The sequence below is a fragment of the Nycticebus coucang genome, chromosome 15 (assembly GCF_027406575.1).
Source record: "Nycticebus coucang isolate mNycCou1 chromosome 15, mNycCou1.pri, whole genome shotgun sequence".
Taxonomy (NCBI): Eukaryota; Metazoa; Chordata; class Mammalia; order Primates; family Lorisidae; genus Nycticebus; species Nycticebus coucang.
Genome location: NC_069794.1, coordinates 59,692,242 through 59,713,514, shown reverse-complemented (window position 1 = coordinate 59,713,514; position 21,273 = coordinate 59,692,242). Strand labels below are relative to the sequence as shown.

The window sequence follows — 21,273 nt, the reverse complement described above, 5'->3', positions numbered from 1 at the left end:
TTTGTTTAAAAATCTTGGAATTTTTTCTTAGAAGGGAAATTCTAAGTCTAGAAAGTCTAAAGAGTCTAATGTCTCTGTATAAATTTGAAAGTTTATTTGATTACACAGCTACTCATACTTCTGAAGTATATTTTATCAAATTCCTCTATTCCTCATATTAAACTTTGTAATATTCAATTTTTGTGCATTATTTGCATGTGAATCAGTAGTCAGGGAACAGTTCATATTTTCAGAAGGAAGATTCCAACCGATTTGTCAATAGCTTACAGCAAGCCTGCACAGCAATTTCTCTTGGAACATGAGGTGTCGCGTACTGGCATGAGAGGGAGGGACCTCTCAGCCTGGTGGGAGGAGGTAGAGTTGACCTGAGTGGAAAGGTGGGAAGTGGAGAGACACACAAGACAAGAGATAGGATGGTGTTGGCAGGACTGATGCAGCTGATGGCTGCAGCCAGCCCCTGAACCATGGAACCAGCTTTATACAGTATCTTAACAATGTTGCATAAATCCTAGCACTGAGGTAGAGATTAGCCTTAAAGAGGAAAAACTGTGCTTGTCCATAACAAGTCTACATGGGCTGCGTGACTTCTGGCAGGTGGAAAGAATGTTGTTAAAGGAGAAGCAGCTAGTGGTTGTTCCCTGAACGCCACTCCAGGCTGGGGGGGAGGGTCCTGCTGCCCACAGCCTGCTCCCCACATCTATTTTATACTTTTTCCAATTCATTAAACAACTTTTGGAGTTGTCGTTTGACTCTACTCTGTAGAAGACAAAAATGTCTTTAGCCAGTTGGGCAGGACTACAGATGAGACCCATACATAACAAACATAATAATCATCACCACCAGATGAACTACTCGGGGTGGGGACTGGCTTGCCATATGTTGCACCAACTTCAGTTGTTCCCGTATCAGGGACTTTGCACTCCGAGATGTCATGGCTCAGCGACAAACCTCCTGGGGTGTCAGTCTCAGTGTCAAGAAGTTCCTCTGGCTCCGTTCAAGGAACCAACAAGAGCTGTCAGCTATTCTAAGAAAAACACAGACATATCCTCGCCTCTATATCAGAACAGGGTTAGGCTCTTGCCAGATTCCACTTAGAGGATCTTTCCATAGGATGTTTAGAATTAGGTGCATTCCAAAAACGTTCTACTGGTGTTTCTGGATATCAACATTCAAAGTAAAAAGGGCATGAGAGAGAAGGTTATGAGGTGGATTAGGGTATACCTCCCCCCCCCCCTTTTTTTTTTTTTTTGTAGAGACAGAGTCTCACTTTATGGCCCTTGGTAGAGTGCCATGGCATCACACAGCTCACAGCAACCTCCAACTCCTGGGCTTAAGTGATTCTCTTGCCTCAGCCTCCCAAGTAGCTGGGACTACAGGCGTCCGCCACAACGCCCAGCTATTTTTTGGTTGCAGTTCAGCTGGGGCCGGGTTTGAACCCGCCGCACTCGGTATATGGGGCCGGCACCTTACCGACTGAGCCACAGGCGCCGCCCTACTTCCCCCTTTTGTAATTTATAAATTTGAAGTTTAAGAGTGTGGTGAGTGCATTCAACAATTCCTTGGCCCTGAGGACTGTATGAATACCTGTTAACAGAGAAAGTGGAGCAAGAGGAAAAGGTTTTACTAGCATAAGACCATTGTCTGTCGTAAGTCATAGAATTCCTAAAACAGCAAAAGCATTTAAACAATGAGCAATAACCTATTTAACAGCTTCACCAGAGTGTGCAGAGGCAAAAATGAAACCAGAGTAGGTGTTAAGAAAATGAACAAGAGTTTTCCAAAAAAACCATGGTCACATTCATTTGCCATAACTGACCTGGTAAAAGACCATGAGGGTTCATACCAAAATGAATACATGGTAAGCAAAACATTTGCAATCTGCAGGCTTGGAGAGGAATAGTCCATAACAGTGAGTGGGGGAATCCCGTATCAGTCCTCTCCAAATAGAAGCTCTAACTGCTGTTAGGGAGAAAGGGGAGCTGACTGCTCTAAAAGGCTTCCTGCTGAAGATGGAGGATATAGGAGTGCACTTAGAGGTTCCTCCATCTTAACTCCAGAGGTAGGTGTCTTTCCCCAAGCTTGCAAAGCTTGCTGATAGGCTTCAGGTGGATAATGGAATTGATTTGTTATAGAAGCCCCCCTACAGTAAAAGGAATGTTATTTTGACTTTCTGCCTGCTTGGCAACCTAAACGGCCCATTCTAACCTCCACAACAATCAATCTCCAGAAAGGCAAGCCTTAGCAACTGACCTCCAGTCATCAGGAGAGAGAGCCTCTCTCCTCAAAGTATCTACCAAAGCCAAAGCAAAAGGAGTTGTGGTACCACACCTGTCCCAGCTCCCAAGGGCCTCAAAAGAAAGACTGATGCTCTCTAATATGGCTGCCTTCCTGATCTGCAGCCTCTGGCACTGGGAAGAAAAGCCATTTAGACAATCGAGCTTGTGCAAGGGTCTTTTGTAATATTTACTGGAACAGGTCACATTTTTCTGTGTTTTAACAGTGCTTTCCTTGAGAAACCTCAATGAAGTATTTCCAGATTTTACCCTTAACCATACAGATTCCAGTTTTAACCTTAACCTTTTCCTCTAGTTTTAACCTAACAATTTCCAGTGAAATCACAGGCACATAACATATGCAAACACATAGACATACTTACTCCCAACTATGATTACCCCCCGAAACTAACTGTACAGTTTCACTTACCTTATTTTTCACTTTTCTCACAGGGGCTTTCCTCACCACTTTCCTGTACCCTTGTCCCTGTTTGAACTAGAGGGGTAATGGTGGGGAACAAGGATTCCCTCACCAGTTTGAGCTTACTTTCCCCGTACTCAAGTCTTGGTCGAGCACCACATGTCACATACAGGTACGAGAGAGAGGGACCTCTCGACCTGGTGCAAGGAGGGAGAGGTGACCTGAGTGGAAAGGTGGGAAGTGAAGAAGAGGGACACACACGACAAGACATAGGATGGCATCGGGAGACTGACTCAGCTGACGGCTGCAGCCAGCCCCTCAACCGTCGAAACAGCAGTGTCTTAGCAAGGTTGCGCGAATCTTAGCACACGAAGTAGAGATCAGCCTTAAAGAGGAAAAACTATGCTTGTCGATAACAAGTCTTCATGGGCTATGTGACTTCTGGAAGGTGGAAAGAATGTTAAAGGAAGAGAAGCAGCTGGTGGTCGTTCCTTGAATGCCATTCCCAGCTCTGAGGGCCCTGCTGCCCACAGCCTGCTCCCCACAATAAGGAGTGTGGTACTTGTCACCAAATGTCCGAGAAATGACAGCCTTTTTCTATGAAAAGTACCCAATTTCTCCCTAATGATCACAAAATACTTTTATAAATGAAGTCACTTTCAGGAACAGAGTGGGCCTGCAGGTCATGTTGGGTTTGGTTAATAGCACTTTCTTCTCAAAGTTTCTCTCACCTTAGTGATGATAGATTTGTGGCTCTCCCACAAATACAAACCTGTCCCAACTCTATCTTCAGAGGTCACTCTAAGAAGGTGGAGAGAGATCACTTTTTAAATTTTTGTTTGGATTTTTACTGATACTAAACTTGAATCTTGAGCCAGACAATTATAAAAAGCATTTTATGAAAAGTACTGTCCTGTTTTTGTGTCTATGACAGTCTCTGTTACCCACTTCTCATGCCCCATAGGCCACTTTCAACTCTTAGCTATTTCTTTTGATGTTTACCTCCATGTCACTAAACAATATGCTTTCCTTGCTAGGTCTTATTTTTTAGATTAGGAGTTAATTATTGATTTCCTGCATGGAAAATTAAGATTTACCTCTTTCACCACCTCTCATCTCTCTACACATGCATCCTTCCATTCTGCATTCTTCCTGAAGAATTATATGATAATTTTGCTTGGGACTTTGTTTGATGTTTACATCATTATGACAGAACTGTATCCAGCTGAACCATTTAGTATATTACAGTTATTTCTCTTCATGTCGTTTTTCCTAAAGTTAATAATTGCCTACACATGAAGAGAGACAGACATGTAATGAAGAAGTACAACGCAGTTTTAATGTAGGAATAGAGGTCTGTGTACAATAAGGCTATAGGAACACCAAAGAGGAAGTGACTATTTTCTACCCTGTTTCCCCGAAAATAAGACATCCTCCGAAAATAAGACCTACTTACAGGAAAGATAAGATGTCCCCTGAAAATAAGACCTAGCACATCTTTGGGAGCACACCTTAAAATAAGACACTGTCTTATTTTTGAGGAAACAGGGTATGCATAGGGAGGATGAGGCAAGAGAATCGCCTAAACTCAGGAGTTAGCGGTTGCTGTGAGCTGTGATGCCACAGCACTCTACCGAGGGTGATAAAGTGAGACTCTGTTTCTAAAAATAAAGTAATTAATTAATTAAATAAAATATTTCTAACAGAAGGAAGACTAATTCCTTTCCTTTTGAGTACTCCTTCTTATGTATTCCTTTTTACTTAAGAAACATATTATTTTCCTATGAATGTAAACAGATTTTTTTCTTTATTTTGCTGTTAACACTGTTATGTAACACCTCCGGCTCTTCACTCTGCTGGTACTGATTATTGGTAAATGTCTTTACCTTTTCTTCGTTAACCTTGATTTAATTTTTTAAGCCACTTTTGTCTTTCTGAGAATAAATGCATTCTCTTTTGGGTTATCATAGATTAGATTCTTCTTTTAAGTATTTCTCTAAAATTTGACAGTATTTCTTTCAGGACTGTTTATTGGAGAACTGACAGTTTGACTAAAAGGATATAACAGTATAAAAAGCAGGGAATTTGTACTCAATGAGGAAATTGCTTTATTTCACTAGTTGTTCTTGTAAGTAATATGGGCCATTATCTGTCATGGGTTGATCCTCTGTGTTGCTCCTCATATCTAAGGTATCACTCTTGGCACTAGCATTTGAACTACAAATTAGAAACTCATGACCCATGTCATCTATTCTTTCATTTCTGTACTTAATCACAAAAGTTCAACAAAGTGATTATTATTTCTGTAATCTTCAATCTTCTATTTTTATTTATTAATGCTTTGTTCCCTTATGGAAGATTTTAAGATGGAGAAAAATGCCCAAGGTTGAGTGAAAAGAGAAGGTTTTTGTTTTAAGGGGAAGAGGTTTGAGGGTGAAGTGAGGATGGTGCTTAGGTGGTATTATCAATTGCAGCTGACTAACAGAAAGAACAGTTTTCACAGCCTTGTACAAACCAATCTCCTACCTCTGGGGGATCAGGATCCCAAGAACAATATCTACTAATTTGTAGTATAATACCTCCTGAGAGTTCATTTTAAAGCTCTTGTTCTCAATATAACAGTTGAGTGATTTTGTGGAACTTAAATATCATAATGGCAAGGCAATCTGTGGACTCAATTACCCCTTGGGCTCCCAGAATAGAATGCAGGTAATTCTTATCTGTATACTGATGATTTGATATGATTGATTTGGAGAGTGCAAGTGTTTTTTATTGATCACTAGCATTTCTTCATTCTTTCCTTGTTAAATGTTTGTTGAGTTCTGGCTCTTCTGTGAAGTTGTTACTGCCTTCTGTGGTGTGCCACACACGAAGACAGATATATAAATAAATAATTACAATGCAGTTCTTAAATGTTAGACTAGAGGTCTAAATGTTGTGGGAACACAGAAAAAGAAGTGACTCCTAACTGTGCCTTAAGAAATTGGGAAAGGTTTCAGAATGCTGTTAAAATTGGCATCTCGGAGGGTTTTCTCCTTAAACGTTTTTTGCCCTTAGGCAATCTCAGGCACTCTTACATCTTTACCTGTCATTGACACACTGAGCATTCCTTAAAAGTTCTTTCCAATTTATAGCCGGGCGTTGTGGCGGGCGCCTGTAGTCCCAGCTACTCGGGAGGCTGAGGCAGGAGAATCGCTTGAGCCCAGGAGTTGGAGGTTGCTGTGAGCTGTGTGACGCCATAGCACTCTACTGAGGGCCTTAAAGTAAGACTCTGTCTGTACAAAAAAAAAAAAAAATTAAAAAAAAAGTTCTTTCCAATTTAGTTTTCTAAGTGCGATTTGATTCCTACATGTCCTGGAAAAACTTCGAACTAGTTTCTGCAAACCTCCTATTTGCCTTAACTTAGTGAATGAAACCACTTCCTCTCCACACACCTAGTCTAGAAGTTTAATGTAACTAATCCATGAACTTGATCACTTCACTGTTTAAATCCTTCACTGGCTTCTATTGGCTACAGGATTCAAGGCCAGTATCTTTCCATGGCTGCTTTTTTAGCCTCATTTTCCCTTTTGAGGATCAGTATAGCAAGCTTCTGCTGTTTCTTCAACATTCACATCTTCTGTGAAACCTTCATCTAATATTCCTCTATCTTTTCTAAGGCTAAGGCAGGTTTAAGAGCTTCTTTGCCTCTAGACTCAGTTCTGCTTTTAAATAGAATACTTCCATAAAGGTAATTGTATTAATCTAATTTAGGTGACCGTCTCAGCTAGGAGTATTTCCTTATATGAACTTACTAATTACAAATAGTTTGATGCCTTTTGATAGCAAAATCAGATTGGCATAGGGTCCCATAATTAGAAGCTGGTAGCAGTGGGCTATTGAAACCTTTTGACTTTAGTGTGAAACCCAGTTTCCAAACAATTATATTCAACTCCTTTGCCGACCCTCACTGTATTCTAATTCTTCACCGTGATCATACGCGTTGATCATTTACAGAATGTTCTACAGGCTTTTATATTCTTTAAAGGTAATCACAAGCCTAACATACCCTTACAAATGTTAGAGACTTCTCTTGTTGCAATATACTAAGAATGCTGTCAGCATAGTGTTTAGAAATAGCATGATGACCACACACCAGATACCATGCCTGCCTTTCTCTCAGGAAATAAGGACCAAAATAGAATTGCTTCCTTTGATGAGAAAAACTTCTTTGGGCAAGGGGGAAGTACAAATACTATAGGCTGCTAAATGTGTCCCTTCCTGCTGTTAGCTCAGGGAAGCAATCTAGATTAGTGGCCTAGTCTTAGTTATATTTATATATGATCTAATGTTACATTTTTATGGAATATTTTATTTTTATTTGTTGCTATCAAACATTAAAGACAGTTTATAATCTGTCAGTCTGAGTGGAGAACCGTAATTGGACGTTTGAGTACAATCCTTAATCAGATTCTTTGGACTCTTTTGCTTTTACTCTTACCCATGTATGAAGACAGGATGCAAATATTCTCTGTTCGCTGTCCAGAAACCTCAGCATCTCTTTGCTAGCAAATTAGGCCGGGGAAACTTTCAACAAAATTTAAGATACGCCAGAAAGGCTATGTTAACCAGTGTGATGAAAATATTTCCAATTGTATATAAAACTAGTGCATAGTACCCCATGATTGCATTAATGTACACAGCTATGATTTAATTTAAAAAAAGGAAAAAAAATTTAAGATACATCAGGATTTTATGCTCAGGTCTTTATGTTTGATTGTAAGACAAAAAACCTTAGTAAATTCTGATTTTGAAAATAATTCTGTATATTTTTATGGTCAGAGTATCCAGAGAACCACTTAAAATCTATACGTGTGAATGATGTAATTGCTTATTGTGTATTTTGAGTCTATCTTTTCTCTTAATTTATTTTTTATTTTTTTCCAATTAATGTGAGGGTATAAACAATTAGGGTACAATGTTTGCATTTGTTAGGTAGAGTCCCTGTTGTAGTTGTGTGGGTTTATCTTTTTGATAGAGACTATACCTTCCCTCACAAATTTATTCCATATCAGATTTAGGCAAGCTTTCAGGTGAGACTCCCGTGATTTTCAGTTCTTTTTTTTTCCTTTTATTAAGTCATATACACATAGATCATGAATACATTTCTGCATTTGTGGGGTACAGTGTGTTGTTTTTTATACAATTTGGAATGCTTACAGCAAACTAATTAAAATAGCTCTTACCTCATTTACTTAATTATTGTGTTAAAACATTTATGTTCCATACTTGATAGATTTGAGTTGTACGCTATCACTTACCTTTGTCCTTGACACCAAAGGTCTTTAAAAGTTTCCTGCAGTGATAGTTATTAACAATAGCAATACACACTTATTTATTTAGCATCTGTTCTCTTCCAAATATAACATTAGATGTTGGATGGTATAAAGATGCATAAGGAATATGTTAATGCAGTTTGCTGACTGGCTTGGAAAAAAGGAAAAAAAAAAGGAGAAGTATGAGTTGTGTACAAAGCTGTATTATTTCTAGGGTCTGATGGAATTACTAGTGTTGTAGTATACTAGTGTAGTTAGTGTGTACTAGTATTATAGTATGGAAGGCCAATTACAAACTGTTGTTCTAGTTGATGATTGATGTCTTTATAGAAATCTTCTATATATCATTGCATGTTCCTTAATACACAAATACCAAAAATGTGCCATTTAATTACCTTCAAAAGACTGGAGTTTATCGAGGTATTTTTTTGTTTTATTAAAAGCTTTGTTGATCTGCAATAAACTAAATATATTTAAGGTGCACAATTTGATAATTTTTGATGATTATATGTACTTATGAAGCCATCAACACAATCAGGACGATGAATATAGGCCGTCTCTGGATTATGAATGAGATTGGTTCTGTAGTTTGGATTTGTATGTAAGTTGGAACAGGTACATTTACCTATGGTGTATTTTTTCCCATGATTTATCTTCAATATTCTTTATCCTACCAATTAAAATATTTTTCTTACACTTATGATCCATATTAGCATGGTAAGTAAAATCCATTAACTTAGGTCCTGATTTTACAAAACAGATCTGGCAAGCTTGTCTCAATTCATGAGTTCTCTCGAGGGGATGTCTTGGAGTCACTGATGAAGATGGTTTGGTAACTGCATTTCCAAAAAAATTTCCCAAGTCATTTCTAGGCTGACTTGAAATTCCCAGGAAATTTTCTTACATTCTGTTTTGAGTGTAAGTCATTATCAGTCAGATGTTTGTAACTTGGAGACTTACTGTAATAGCCCCTGTTTGTAAGTGCGAGCTGTATCTAAGTCCAATGTTTGTAACTCAGGAACTGCCTGTACATCTGTAATCCCCCAGGTAACCTCACACTTCTGTGTTCTCCCCATTCCTGTCCTTTCTCACCCTTCTCTCCTATTGCCAGGGATCTGCTTCAGGACACTATATATGGCACGTACTTCCTAGAGTTTTATGTATATGGAATCATACTGTATTTATTCTTTTTTGTCTGGTTTCTTTCACTTAGCTTAATTATTTTGAGATCATCTCTACAAAAAAATACTAAAATCGTCCGGGTGTGGTAGCATGGATCTCTAGTACCTGTTGTTCCTGATATTCAGGAGGCTGAGACAGGATTGCTTGAGCCCAGGAGTTGGAGGTTGCAGTGAGCTGTGAGGCACCACTGCACTCTCACCCAGGCAACGCAATGACACCTTGTCTCAAAAAACAAACAAATAACTTTTACTTATCCCCACAAATATATTGGCCTCAATACTTTTATTTTTTAGATCTTATAAAATCTTTTTAAAAGCTTTTTGCCTTTTCGATCTGTTAATATCTGTGTATCTGTAATTAAGCCATATCTTTAGTTTCATTTGTTGTTTTGTTGTGCTGTTGTTAAAATTATAGTAAAATTCAACTAACCTTGATTTAAAGTTTTAATAGCACTTGTTTCATAATCTTTGATTGTACATCACTTCTTCAGACTGTGTTACTAACCAGTTTGTCAAATTGCTCTGATGTACGTGGCAGATCCTCCGCTCTCTAACTGTCCATCTTCGGGAACCTAGCTCACACCATCAGGAAATGACTTTCCACATGACCTATTTGTACGTAAGGAAGCCTTTGGAGAGCACCTAGCAAACAAAAAGGCCCTTCTCATCCTGTTATTCAGGAATTTGGTGGCTGTTTTTGTAATCAGCATACATGTCTCTGCCTAACACATCAGCAGTCTCAGAAACGGCCTCCTTCAAATTTGGCCTGCTCATTCAAGTACCCCTTCTAGAGTCAGTACTGAAAAGCAAGCCACAGACCATATATGTTCCAGGCAAAAACCATCAGCTTGTTTAAATTTAAACTATCAAGCTTTCTCTCGTTTCAGTTGCTCTTCTAACTTTACCACTTAGATGTGATACCTGCTTCCTAATCTGTTGGTTTAAGGACTTCCTCTTTTGGCTTGCCTGTTGGATTTTGACTTTTTCCCTGGTTTGTTGTCTGTCAGTATCTTAGGTAAGAAACTGCATCTGCGGTTTTGATTGTGTACAGTCAAACCAGGCGCTGTCTCCCCCACTATCTTTTTTCCTAACCAGGAGAGAAAAGGATCAAGGATGAATCTAACATCTATTGCGAGGCTTTAGGGCAGAGTTTTCTGGATTGTAGCAAACCACTTAACAGAACTGGAAAATGGAATAACCTCTCTCTTTAGCTGTCCTGTCATAGGATTTTCTGTGTCCAGTTTTTGTTATGTGACTATCTAATTACTCGTAATCCTAAACGACCATGTTATCCTCATGACTTACAGGCACTTTCTATGTTGTTATCCTTCCCTCTTTTCTCAGAACAATGCCTTTGGACCGACTGCTCCCCCAGGTCTGGCTGGAACATCTGTAAATAAGTGTTGTTTTTTTTTTTTTCTACCTAAAGAAATGAAATAATACTAGGTAGCTTTTATGAATTCATCTAGGCCTTTTCATATGGCCATTTCTAAAAATTGCTTTTCATTGGTTTACAGATTATGATGTGCCCTCTATACTTACAGATCATGCAGTCTGAGACTTATTGAATAGATGGCACTTGGTTTTAACTCTTCAGAGTACTCATCTGATTCTCAGCATACGTGTCCTAACCTCCTGGGATTCTAGCTGCCTAATCACTTAACTGTTGGGCTCTTTTATAACAGTTAATAGTGAAATACAAGTTATATATCTATAGTTTTGTTTTTCTGAAGATCTTGTCAAGTGTTTGAGTTTTATCTATCCTTTCTCTTAGAACTATGTCACCCTCTAAAAGCAAATTTCTGCTTGTTTTTTGAGTAGAATTGACAGTACCACCCACTGATTAGATCATGTTAAGGGGTTTTTAGTCCCTTCAAAAACAACTCAAGTCATTTCACAAGACTCTCTCAGTATGTATCCTAGAGTATTTACATGCTTCCTCAGATTTCCTAGTAGAGATTTCTAAAAGAGATCACTTTAAAAATAATAACATTTCCTATAAAAAAGATACAATGACAAAAGTGTGAATTATATAAAGGTTCATTTTTTTCCCTGCCTTTTACAGACCTAAGTATTTTTATTGCCAATCTAAATTTTAAATTCCATCTAACCCCTTATGCTGCTTAAATTTTCTGTTCTGTAAAAAGTCTCCTCACCCTGATTATTCTTCTTGATCTTTGTATGATTGACATAGAGTGGGTTTCTTGCAAGATAAGAGATGTTGAAGGTATTTTAAATAAATAAAGAGGATCTATATAATGAACATGAACTGGATAGGAAATTGTTTTAAGGAGACTATGGGGAAAATTTGTTGTAGGCATAAGAACATTTCAAAAGAAATGGTTTGTGCTGGGGTGGAGTTTTATAAGTAAATACGGTTCAACATTTATTAGCAATAGACAATTATTTTGCTTGTCTTAGATTCTTAGACGATCTTGACCTTTTTTTTTTTCCCCAAAGCCTATTCTTTGGTTAATAACTTTGACGTTGGTAGCCTTATCATTGCCTGGGCTTCAGCTGTCATGACCTAATTTCTAACATGAAAACTTATGTTTTCTTATTTTTTTCCCTTTTAGATCCATTTTTTCTATCCACCCTTCCTTCAGAATCATTGCCTTGGCAGAGCCCCCTGTTACTGGAAGCACCACACAGCAGTGGCTGGGACCAGAATTCTTAACCATGTTCTTTTTCCATTATATGAAACCGCTTGTCAAAAGTGAAGAAATCCAAGTGATTAAGGAAATGGTAAGAATAAGGCCAGCTCTAACCTATTTTCCACAGCTGTTCTCTTTTTAAGGTACTCTGATATATGCTGGAACAGAGTTAGACATTTCTTTTTCTTTCCATTTGCTCCAAAATTTCCTCATATAATGGTATAAGGCAGTGGTTCTCAAACTTTAACAGTTTTCAGAATCATCTAGAGGGCTTAACATCATCTAGGATTATCTTCACAAGTGTCCAACCTGCGGCTCATGGACGGCATGCATAATTTTTTGAGGACTGTTCTTGCTCTGTAATGTCATATATCATAAGTATACAGGGACCTTTTGTTTTGCTCACTAACGTTAGTATTTGTGTATTTAATGTGTGGCCCAAGGCAAGTCTTGTGCTTCTATTCTGCAGCAGAGAAAAAATAAAAGGTTGGACACTACTGATCTCGAGGTTTTTTCAGAATTATCTAGTGGTCTTGAAGAGGGTTCCATCCTCATAGATTTTGAATCAGTAGGTGTAGGAAGGTACATGGAAATTTATGTTTCTAACAAGTTCTCAGGTAGTGCTCATTCTGCTGTCTGGGGAACATACATGGAGAAGCAGGGATGTAGGCTATCTCGCCTCATGGAGAGAAGTTTTGGAATTCCTTTCCTTTTAATATTCAGCCAATGATTATATTTTAAGTTCTTGCGATAATGGGAAACCAGATATATTATTGTTTCCTAAACCTGATAGAACATTCTAAGCAGTCTTGATTTCTCAGGACTGTAAAGTATCCTGTATTTACCTCATCAGTCATCTGGTGGCTTCTAGTTTGTGTGTGATCTATTATTTCAATGTGTACCGTAATCAAACATTGTGTTTTTAGTATTCTTGGAGTTCTAAAACTACACTGTTCACTGCAGTAGTACTAGCCACATTAAATCAAATTAAAAAATTTTGTTCATCAGTTATATTTCAAGTGCTCAGTAGTCATATGGGCGATTTTGGCTACCTGATCAGATAGCACACAGAAAAATCTATTAGATGTTGCTATTCTAGATCACTAATTATTAATGTTTAACGGATATGTACCCACTCCTTTTGAAATACCAGAATAAACTAATTAATTTTAGGTCTTGTGAGCATGATTGTGAATAAGGGCATAGGCTTTAGAGGTCAACACTTCAGCTCTAAATGTTAGATCCACTACTTACTCGTGTGTTAGCTTCCAGAGTTTGGGTAAATCACTCATAGTTTTTCTGAAAATGAGAATAATTCTACCTATTACATCACAGGATTGATTAAAAGAAAAAATAAGATGAAGTGTGTATAAAATTGAACTTAGAATTTTAAAAAGTTCAAATTACTTCAATGATCAAAGAAACTCTGAGTAGTATGTTTTTTGGAAATGGTCACATTATCACAGTCATTGTTCTAATATCTCTTTCTGCTCTTCTAAAATGTAAACCTTAAATTTGTTATTGTTTAAATAAAAATTGCTTACTCTTTAATTAAATACTTAATTAAAAGTTTGTTATAGTTGGAAGCAATGTGTGTTTTGGGGAGACTTCTTTTCAGAATTCACCAATATATTGATCACACTCCTCAAGTACGTATTTTGGGAAAAGTGGACACCTGGAGTATCCATTCTTTTACACAGGGTTCCCTATGGCACTTTGTAGACATATATGTAAGATTGCTACTATATAAAGGAATTTGATTTCAGTAATAAAATGCTTAAATTAATGCATATATATAACATTGAACCTAACAAAACAGGAAATGGTAATATATGAAAAGTTCCTTATGGGTACACGATATGCCGCTTTCTAATTGACTTAGTACATCCTTTCACTTTTCTGCTGCTGGTAGAATTCATAATTGCTAAGTCATGGAAAAAGCCCAAGTGCCCATTGATCCACAAATGGATTAATAAATTGTGGTATATGTACACCATGGAATATTATGCAGCCTTAAAGAAAGATGGAGACTTTACCTCTTTCATGTTTACATGGATGGAGCTGGAACATATTCTTCTTAGTAAAGTATCTCAAGAATGGAAGAAAAAGTATCCAATGTACTCAGCCCTACTATGAAACTAATTTATGGCTTTCACATGAAAGCTATAACCTAGTTATAACCTAAGAATAGGGGGAAAGGAGTAAGGGAGGGGAGGGAGGGGGAGATGGGCGGAGGGAGGGTGATTGGTGGGATTACACCTGCAGTGCATCTTACAAGGGGACATGTGAAACTTAGTAAATGCAGAATGTAAATGTCTTAACACAATAACTAAGAAAATGCCAGGAAGGCTATGCTAACCAGTGTGATGAAAATGTGTCAAACAGGGTGGTGCCTGTGGCTCAGTAAGCAGGGCGCCGGCCCCATGTACCGAGGGTGGCGGGTTCAAACCCAGCCCCGGCCAAACTGCAACAAAAAAATAGCTGGGCGTTGTGGTGGGTGCCTGTAGTCCCAGCTACTCGGGAGGCTGAGGCAGGAGAATCGCCTAAGCCCAGGAGTTGGAGGTTGCTGTGAGCTGTGTGACGCCACAACACTCTACCAGGGCAATAAAGTGAAACTCTGTCTCTACAAAAAAAAAAAAATAGAAGAAGAAAATGTGTCAAACGGTCTATAAAACCAGTGTATGGTGCCCCATGATCGCATTAATGTACACAGCTATGATTTAATAATAATAAAAAAAAATAAAGAGTGACTTTGTTTTAGTTACCTGATTTTTAAAGAGGAAGTGGGGGTTTCAGTGTTTCCTGAGAAGTCAAATAAGCAACTTACCATGAGTTAAACATGTAACTCATAATAGAACTCTGTAAAAATGTAGTTATAGTTAAGTATAAGTAGTTATAGTTTCTGGTTGATTGACCAAATATCCCAATTTATTCTTTCTGTTTTTCTTTAATTCTTCAATAAAATAGGTCCCAAATATGCCTCAAGAAGCTTTGGATAAATTATTATCATTTACACATAAACTCAGAGAGACACAAGATCCAACAGTAAGTCTGGGCTTTTCCCACGGGATTTTCTATTCAATAGATGTGCTGTTGCTTTATTTTCTAAGAGTTCAGTGATTTAAAATCATTTCTTTAAGCTGGTATATTGTAGCTTATGCTATATATATGTTTTACTGTGATTTCAGTGATTTTATTATGCCTTCTTAATTGTCCTGGCTCATATGATGGAAAACACCATGAAGCTCTAGAGGAGTGCTTGGTATTCCTGGGGGTTCTGCTCTCTTTCCTATCTCCTTTGCTGAGTGGTATCATCTATTCTTACAGCTTCAAGTGCCATCTCCAAGTTATCTTCAGCTTCACATTTCTCTTTTTTAATTGATTATCATTTTTCCATTCCAAGATGGCATATTGGAAAGCTAAAGGGCCATCACTCTTTAACTGAGTCATAGTGTTCTCATCTGTAAAATGGGAACAGTGCTCTCTACCTCATAAAAAGGTCTCAATGATTAATTATACAAATATCTGTAAAGAATTGCCTCCTTGATGGCTATGTAATAAATTTTAGTTTCTTTCACTTTTCGACATAATACTCTGATATGATTATAAATTCACATATCTTATATAATTAAACTATCTTTTCCTTTTAGGTTTATTCCTAGTCCTGATTTAATTTCTTGACCTTGCTAATATGTATCTGCTAAATTCCCCAAATCATTGTTGATTCCTTGCTTTCCTACTGAAAAATCTGAAAAGCAAATCGCACCAATTTAGCTTCCCAGTATTTCATCTGTTCTCTTACCTATTGTCAGTAATTGTCCTAGGATTGAATTTCATCATCTTTCTCTTGGAATATTGTTATGTCCTCTTGACATTCATCTTCCTATTAATTACCTGTGGTTGTAACAAATTACCAATAATCCAAGAAAATCTCATCTCAAACTCCTTCATTTAATTTAATGTAATTTAATGTGCAAAGTCCATTTTGCCATGGAAAGTAACATTGACAGATTCCAGAGATTAGGATGTGGATAGCATTGTGGGGAACCATTGTCTAGCTGTCACAGGTTCCCTATTAATTTCCTCTGGGACCTCAACTCCAATTACTTTCTCACTTATTCTTTTCAGCTATACAGTACTTTTGTTGTTCCTTGAACACACTAGTGCCTCTGAGGATAGGTCTTGCTCATTCATTGATTCCCATTTCCCAGCCTGGTGCCTAGCACGTGGTAGACATTTAAATCATTTATGAATGAATGAATAAATTGATTAAAATTAAATTAATAGATTGGCCCCAGAGTTTTCTCTCCCTGAGAAGATGTTATATTTTCATGAAAGAAATAATTCTGTAACACTTAAGTGCCATGTAAGGTGTATGTAACTCATGCTGGTTTTGAGCTAGTGCCTCATGAAGCTTATAACTCATATGCCTCTTTAATTTGAGTACCTTGGGAGCCATGCAGGGCCTCAGAAAAAAATTTTTTCTAGCATGGCAGTCAATGTGTTAAGAGGAATAAAAGAAAATAATTTTTTATAATTCTGATGAGAACTTTTATATTTATAATCTGAGGTATTAATAATCATGCTAGAATGAAAAACCCTTTGAGGTATGCTCTTAAACTGTATAACCATGGTAACTAAGGAAATGTGCTTCAAATTCTCACAGGGTTTTTTTTTTGCCAGATAAAACTGTAGTTAGAAATTTAATTTTATATTATAAATGTTAAATATGTTAGAAAATTTTAAATTAAACTACATTCTCAGTTTTTAATTAATGATAATGTGAGAGCAGAGATTACCAAACCCTTTATTCAACACTTAAATGGCTCAACATAAAACTTAGCTCTGATTTTTTTTGACCCTGGATATTATTGCAAAGCATTTGTGCTATCAACTAGGAGAGTTGGTGTTCTTCAAATTCATTAGAAATCCTTTCTGATCACAGGAATGAAATGTATCATACTGAAGATTAGAATTTTGTACCCTAGAATTTCTGGGAATTTCTGGGAATACCCTGGGAATTTCTGAGTCATATTTAACTTTCAATACTTTTAATCATACTGGCCGAATCTTACCCTCAGTTCTTCCTTCTTTCTCATATTCAGTCAGTTGCCAATCCCCGAAACTCTTGTTGCGTCCTTTCTATTCTTGTTGCCATAACTTTAGTATGGGACTTTAGCCTTTCCCAGCCAGGCTATTGAGGTAGCTTTTTGTTTCCTGCTCTGTCCTTCAACTACTTTACATACTGCTTCAGATTTAAGTTAGGATATTAGGCCAGTAATAATCTTATTCTAAAATCATTTTATTGTTTTGCACATTAAGAAAAGTCATATTGCCTGTAGGATTCCTCAGAGTGTCATTCACAGGATTTTATTTTATTTTGTTTTACTTTATCTTTTTATTTTTTTTGACAGAGTCTCACTATGTCACCCTTGGTAGAGTGCTGTGATGTCACAGCTCACAGCAACCTCAAACTCTTAGGCCCAGTGATTCTGTTGCCTCAGCCTCCCAAGTAGCTGGGACTACAGGTGCCTGCCACAATGCCTGGCTGTTTTTTGTTGTTGTTCTTGTCATTATTGTTCAGCAGGCCTGGGCTGGGTTCGAACTCACCTGCCTTGGTGTATGTGGCCAGTGCTCTAAACACTGAGCTATAGCCACTGAGCCCACAGGTCTTTATTATTCGATAACAAATCTAGCAGGACCCTATCATGAATTCTACATGATTTCTGTTCCTTTTGCTTTTATCCCTTTGATCATAGCATTTCTCCTGCCCACTTGAACATCTCAAGCCCCTACAGTAGTAGCTGTCAACAGCTCCATTTTTTAGTATTAAATTACATGCTACTTTTGGTGGCACCTGTAGCTCAGTGGGTCGGGCACTAGCCACGTACACCAAGGCTGGCGGGTTCAAACTGGCCTGAGCCAGCTGAAAAAAAAACAATGATAGCTGCAACAAAAAAAAATAGCTGGATGTTGTGGCACGCGCTGTAGTCCCCCGTACTTGGGAGGCTGAGGCAAGAGAATCACTTAAGCCCAGGAGTTTGAGATTGCTGTGAGCTGCAATGCCATGGCTCTCTACCCAGGGCGACAGGTTAAGACTCTGTCTCAAAAAAAATTACATGCTACTTTAAATTGTCATTTTTGGTTTGTAATATTTAAATATCATCTCCATGTCTGAAATGCTAATTTACTGAAAAACAAGGATGGACCAAATGTTTGCTTGTAAATGAATTCTTTGAAACTTAGAATGTATTTTTTAATAGAAAAAAGGATATGCTATAGTAGTTATGCTCCCAACCTAGTTGCCAGAGGAAATATAATGCTAATAACAGCAGACTAACGTCTTATGGGCTCTGAAATACACAAGGAAGGAGAAATCAATTCTTTTTTCTTCCTTGGGGCATACAGAGATGACCTTAGGCGAAACTTTGCAGTAAGCAAACGTACAGAGTGTTGTTGGCATTCTCCCCTTATCCATCCTGCACTTCTTGTTAATTCCATAGAGCCCCCGTCTCCTGTCCCTCAAGTGTTCAGTACCACGTTACTGCCCTCCTCAAACTCTATGACATTGGGCCCTGGCTTGGTCTGCCCTCCCAAAAGTCCAGTTGCTTCAAAAGTGCTTCTCTTCTCTGTTTTTTAGTAAAAATCACTGTCTTATAACGTGGATGTTCTAAGTTAGGAATTAAGCCAATAATAATATGATTTATTACCTTTATGTTAATGTGTAGATCCCATTCCTTTCCTCTGTTAGAGTTTTTCATTTTTGAAGAGACTTATTTAATAATAATTGGAGCCATTTGTTGACCACCTGTATGTATCTGACCCATGCTGAGAACTTTAGAATCATTTTCTAATTTAATCTTCACAGCAGCCTTAAAGATGAGAGCATTATTATTGCCATTTTAAAGGTGAGGAAACTGAGGCTTGGAGAAGTTAAGTAATTTGCCAAGTTAACACAGCTAATACATGGAAGCCTGATTTGTCTGATTCCAAAGCCTGTACACTCTACCATGGCATTATGTTTGCAGCTAAAAAAATTTCAACAGCTTTCAAGTTTAAGTCAAGAAATATTTATTGTGCCGGGTGCGGTGGCTCACGCCTGTAATCTCAGCACTGTGGGAGGCTGAGGAGGGAGAATTGCTTGAGCTCAGGAGTTTGAGACTCGCCTGAGTTGACAGTGAGACCCCGACTCATGAAATAAATGGTAAAAGGTATGGGTCCAGTTTCAGTCTTCTACAGGTTGCCAGCCAGTTCACCCAGCACCATTTGTTAAATAGGGAATCTTTTCCCCATTGAATGTTTTTAATTGGCTTGTCAAAGATTAAATAACGGTAAGTAGGTGGATTCATCTCTTGGTTCTCTATTCTGTTCCAGACATCTACTTCTCTGTTTTTGTGCCAATACCATGCTGTTTTGATCACTATCGATTTGTAGTATAGTCTGAGGTCTGGTAGTGTGATACCTCCTGCTTTGTTTTTATTTTTGAGTAATGTCTTGGCTATTCGAATGGTGCTGGGTGAACTGGCTGGCAACCTGTAGAAGACTGAAACTGGACCCACACCTTTTACCATTAACCAAGATAGACTCTCACTGGATTAAAGATTTAAACTTAAGACATGAAACTATAAAAATACTAGAAGAGAGTGTAGGGAAAACCCTTGAAGAAATTGGGCTGGGCGTGTTTTTTATGAGAATGACCCCCCTGGGCAATTGAAGCAGCTTCAAAAATACACTATTGGGACTTGATCAAACTAAAAAGCTTCTGCACAGCCAAGAACATAGTGAGTAAAGCAAACAAACAGCCCTCAGAATGGGAGAAGATATTTGCAGGTTATGTCTCCGACAAAGGTTTAATAACTAGAATCCACAGAGAACTCAAACTCAAATTAGCAAGAAAAGAACAAGGGATCCCATCGCAGGCTGGGCAAGGGACTTGAAGAGAAACTTCTTTGAAGAAGACAGGCGCGCGGCCTTCAGACATATGAAAAAATGCTCATCATCTTTAAGCATCAGAGAAATTCAAATCAAAACTACTTTGAGATATCATCTAACTCCAGTGAGACTAGCCTATATCACAAAAATCTCAAGACCAGAGATGTTGGCGTGGATGTGGAGAAAAGGGAACACTTTTGCACTGCTGGTGGGAATGCAAATTAATACATTCCTTTTGGAAAGATATATGGAGAACACTCAGAGATCTAAAAATAGACCTGCCATTCAATCCTGCAATTCCCCTACTGGGCATGGACCCAGAAGACCAAAAATCAAATCATAATAAAGATATTTGTACCAGAATGTTTATTGCAGCCCTATTCACAATTGCTAAGTCATGGAAAAAGCCCAAATGCCCATCAATCCACAAATGGATTAATAAATTGTGGTATATGTACACCAAGGAATACTATGCAGTCTTAAAGAAAGATGGAGACTATACCTCTTTCATGTTTACATGGATGGAGCTGGAACATATTCTTCTTAGTAAAGTGTCTCAAGAATGGAAGAAAAAGTACCCAATGTACTCACCCCTACTATGAAACTAATTTAGGACCTTCACATGAAAGCTATTACCCAGTTACAACCTAAGAATGGGGGTAGGGGGAAAGGGTGGGGAGGGAAGGGGAGGGGGGTAGAGGGAGGGAGATTGATGGGATTACACCTGTGGTGCATCTTACAAGGGTATTGTAAAACTTGGTAAATGTGGAATGTAAATGTCTTAGCAAAATAACTAAGAAAATGCCAGGAAGGCTATGTTAACTAGTGTGATGAAAATCTATCAAACGGTCTATGAACCAAGTGTATGGTGCCCCACGATTATATTAATATACACAGCTATGATCTAATAAAAAAAAAAAGAAAAAAATGGAAAAACCCAGCTGGGCGCCTGTAATCCCAGTGGCTTCCGGAGGCTGAGGCAGCCGGGTGCCTGCAGCCTGAGTCTGAGGTTGCGTTGAGCTACCACGCCCACTGCATTCTGCTCAGGGGCATAGGGTGGGACCCTGTCTCAACAACAACAACAAAAAGAGAAATATTTATTGAGTACTTATCATGTCCTAAGTTTTATTTATTTATTTATTTTTTGCAGTTTTTGGCCAGGCTGGGTTTGAACCCACTACCTCCGGCATATGGGGCCAGTGCCCTATTCCTTTGAGCCACAGGCGCCACCCATGTCCTAAGTTTTATACTAGCAACTCTATCAGTGGAATTTGGGGAAGTGTAAGAAAACAAAGCGAGATTATACGGGCAGTACAGGGCAAGGATTCCAATTAGCAAGATACAATCCAAGTGACAAACTGGTTGACCTTCTGTGGTCAGCAGTCTATATTGTTCAGAAACAACAGATATGCTTAAAGTTCTCAGCCTTTTCAGGATATCTTAACAGGCTGGCTTTATGTAAGCAGGAAACGAATGAACGAAAAGTCAGTGAAGCTT

General features: G+C 38.1%; 1 protein-coding gene across 1 annotated transcript in view; it reads left to right on the top strand.

The window, feature by feature from the left end:
• Nucleotides 1-21,273, top strand: part of VWA8 (von Willebrand factor A domain containing 8) — a 468,998-nt gene that overhangs the window by 178,373 nt on the left and 269,352 nt on the right. The window contains exons 15-16 of the mRNA XM_053563447.1: nucleotides 11,767-11,935; nucleotides 14,812-14,889. Of these exons, the coding sequence (XP_053419422.1) occupies nucleotides 11,767-11,935; nucleotides 14,812-14,889 (247 nt within the window). The remainder of the gene's footprint in view (nucleotides 1-11,766; nucleotides 11,936-14,811; nucleotides 14,890-21,273) is intronic.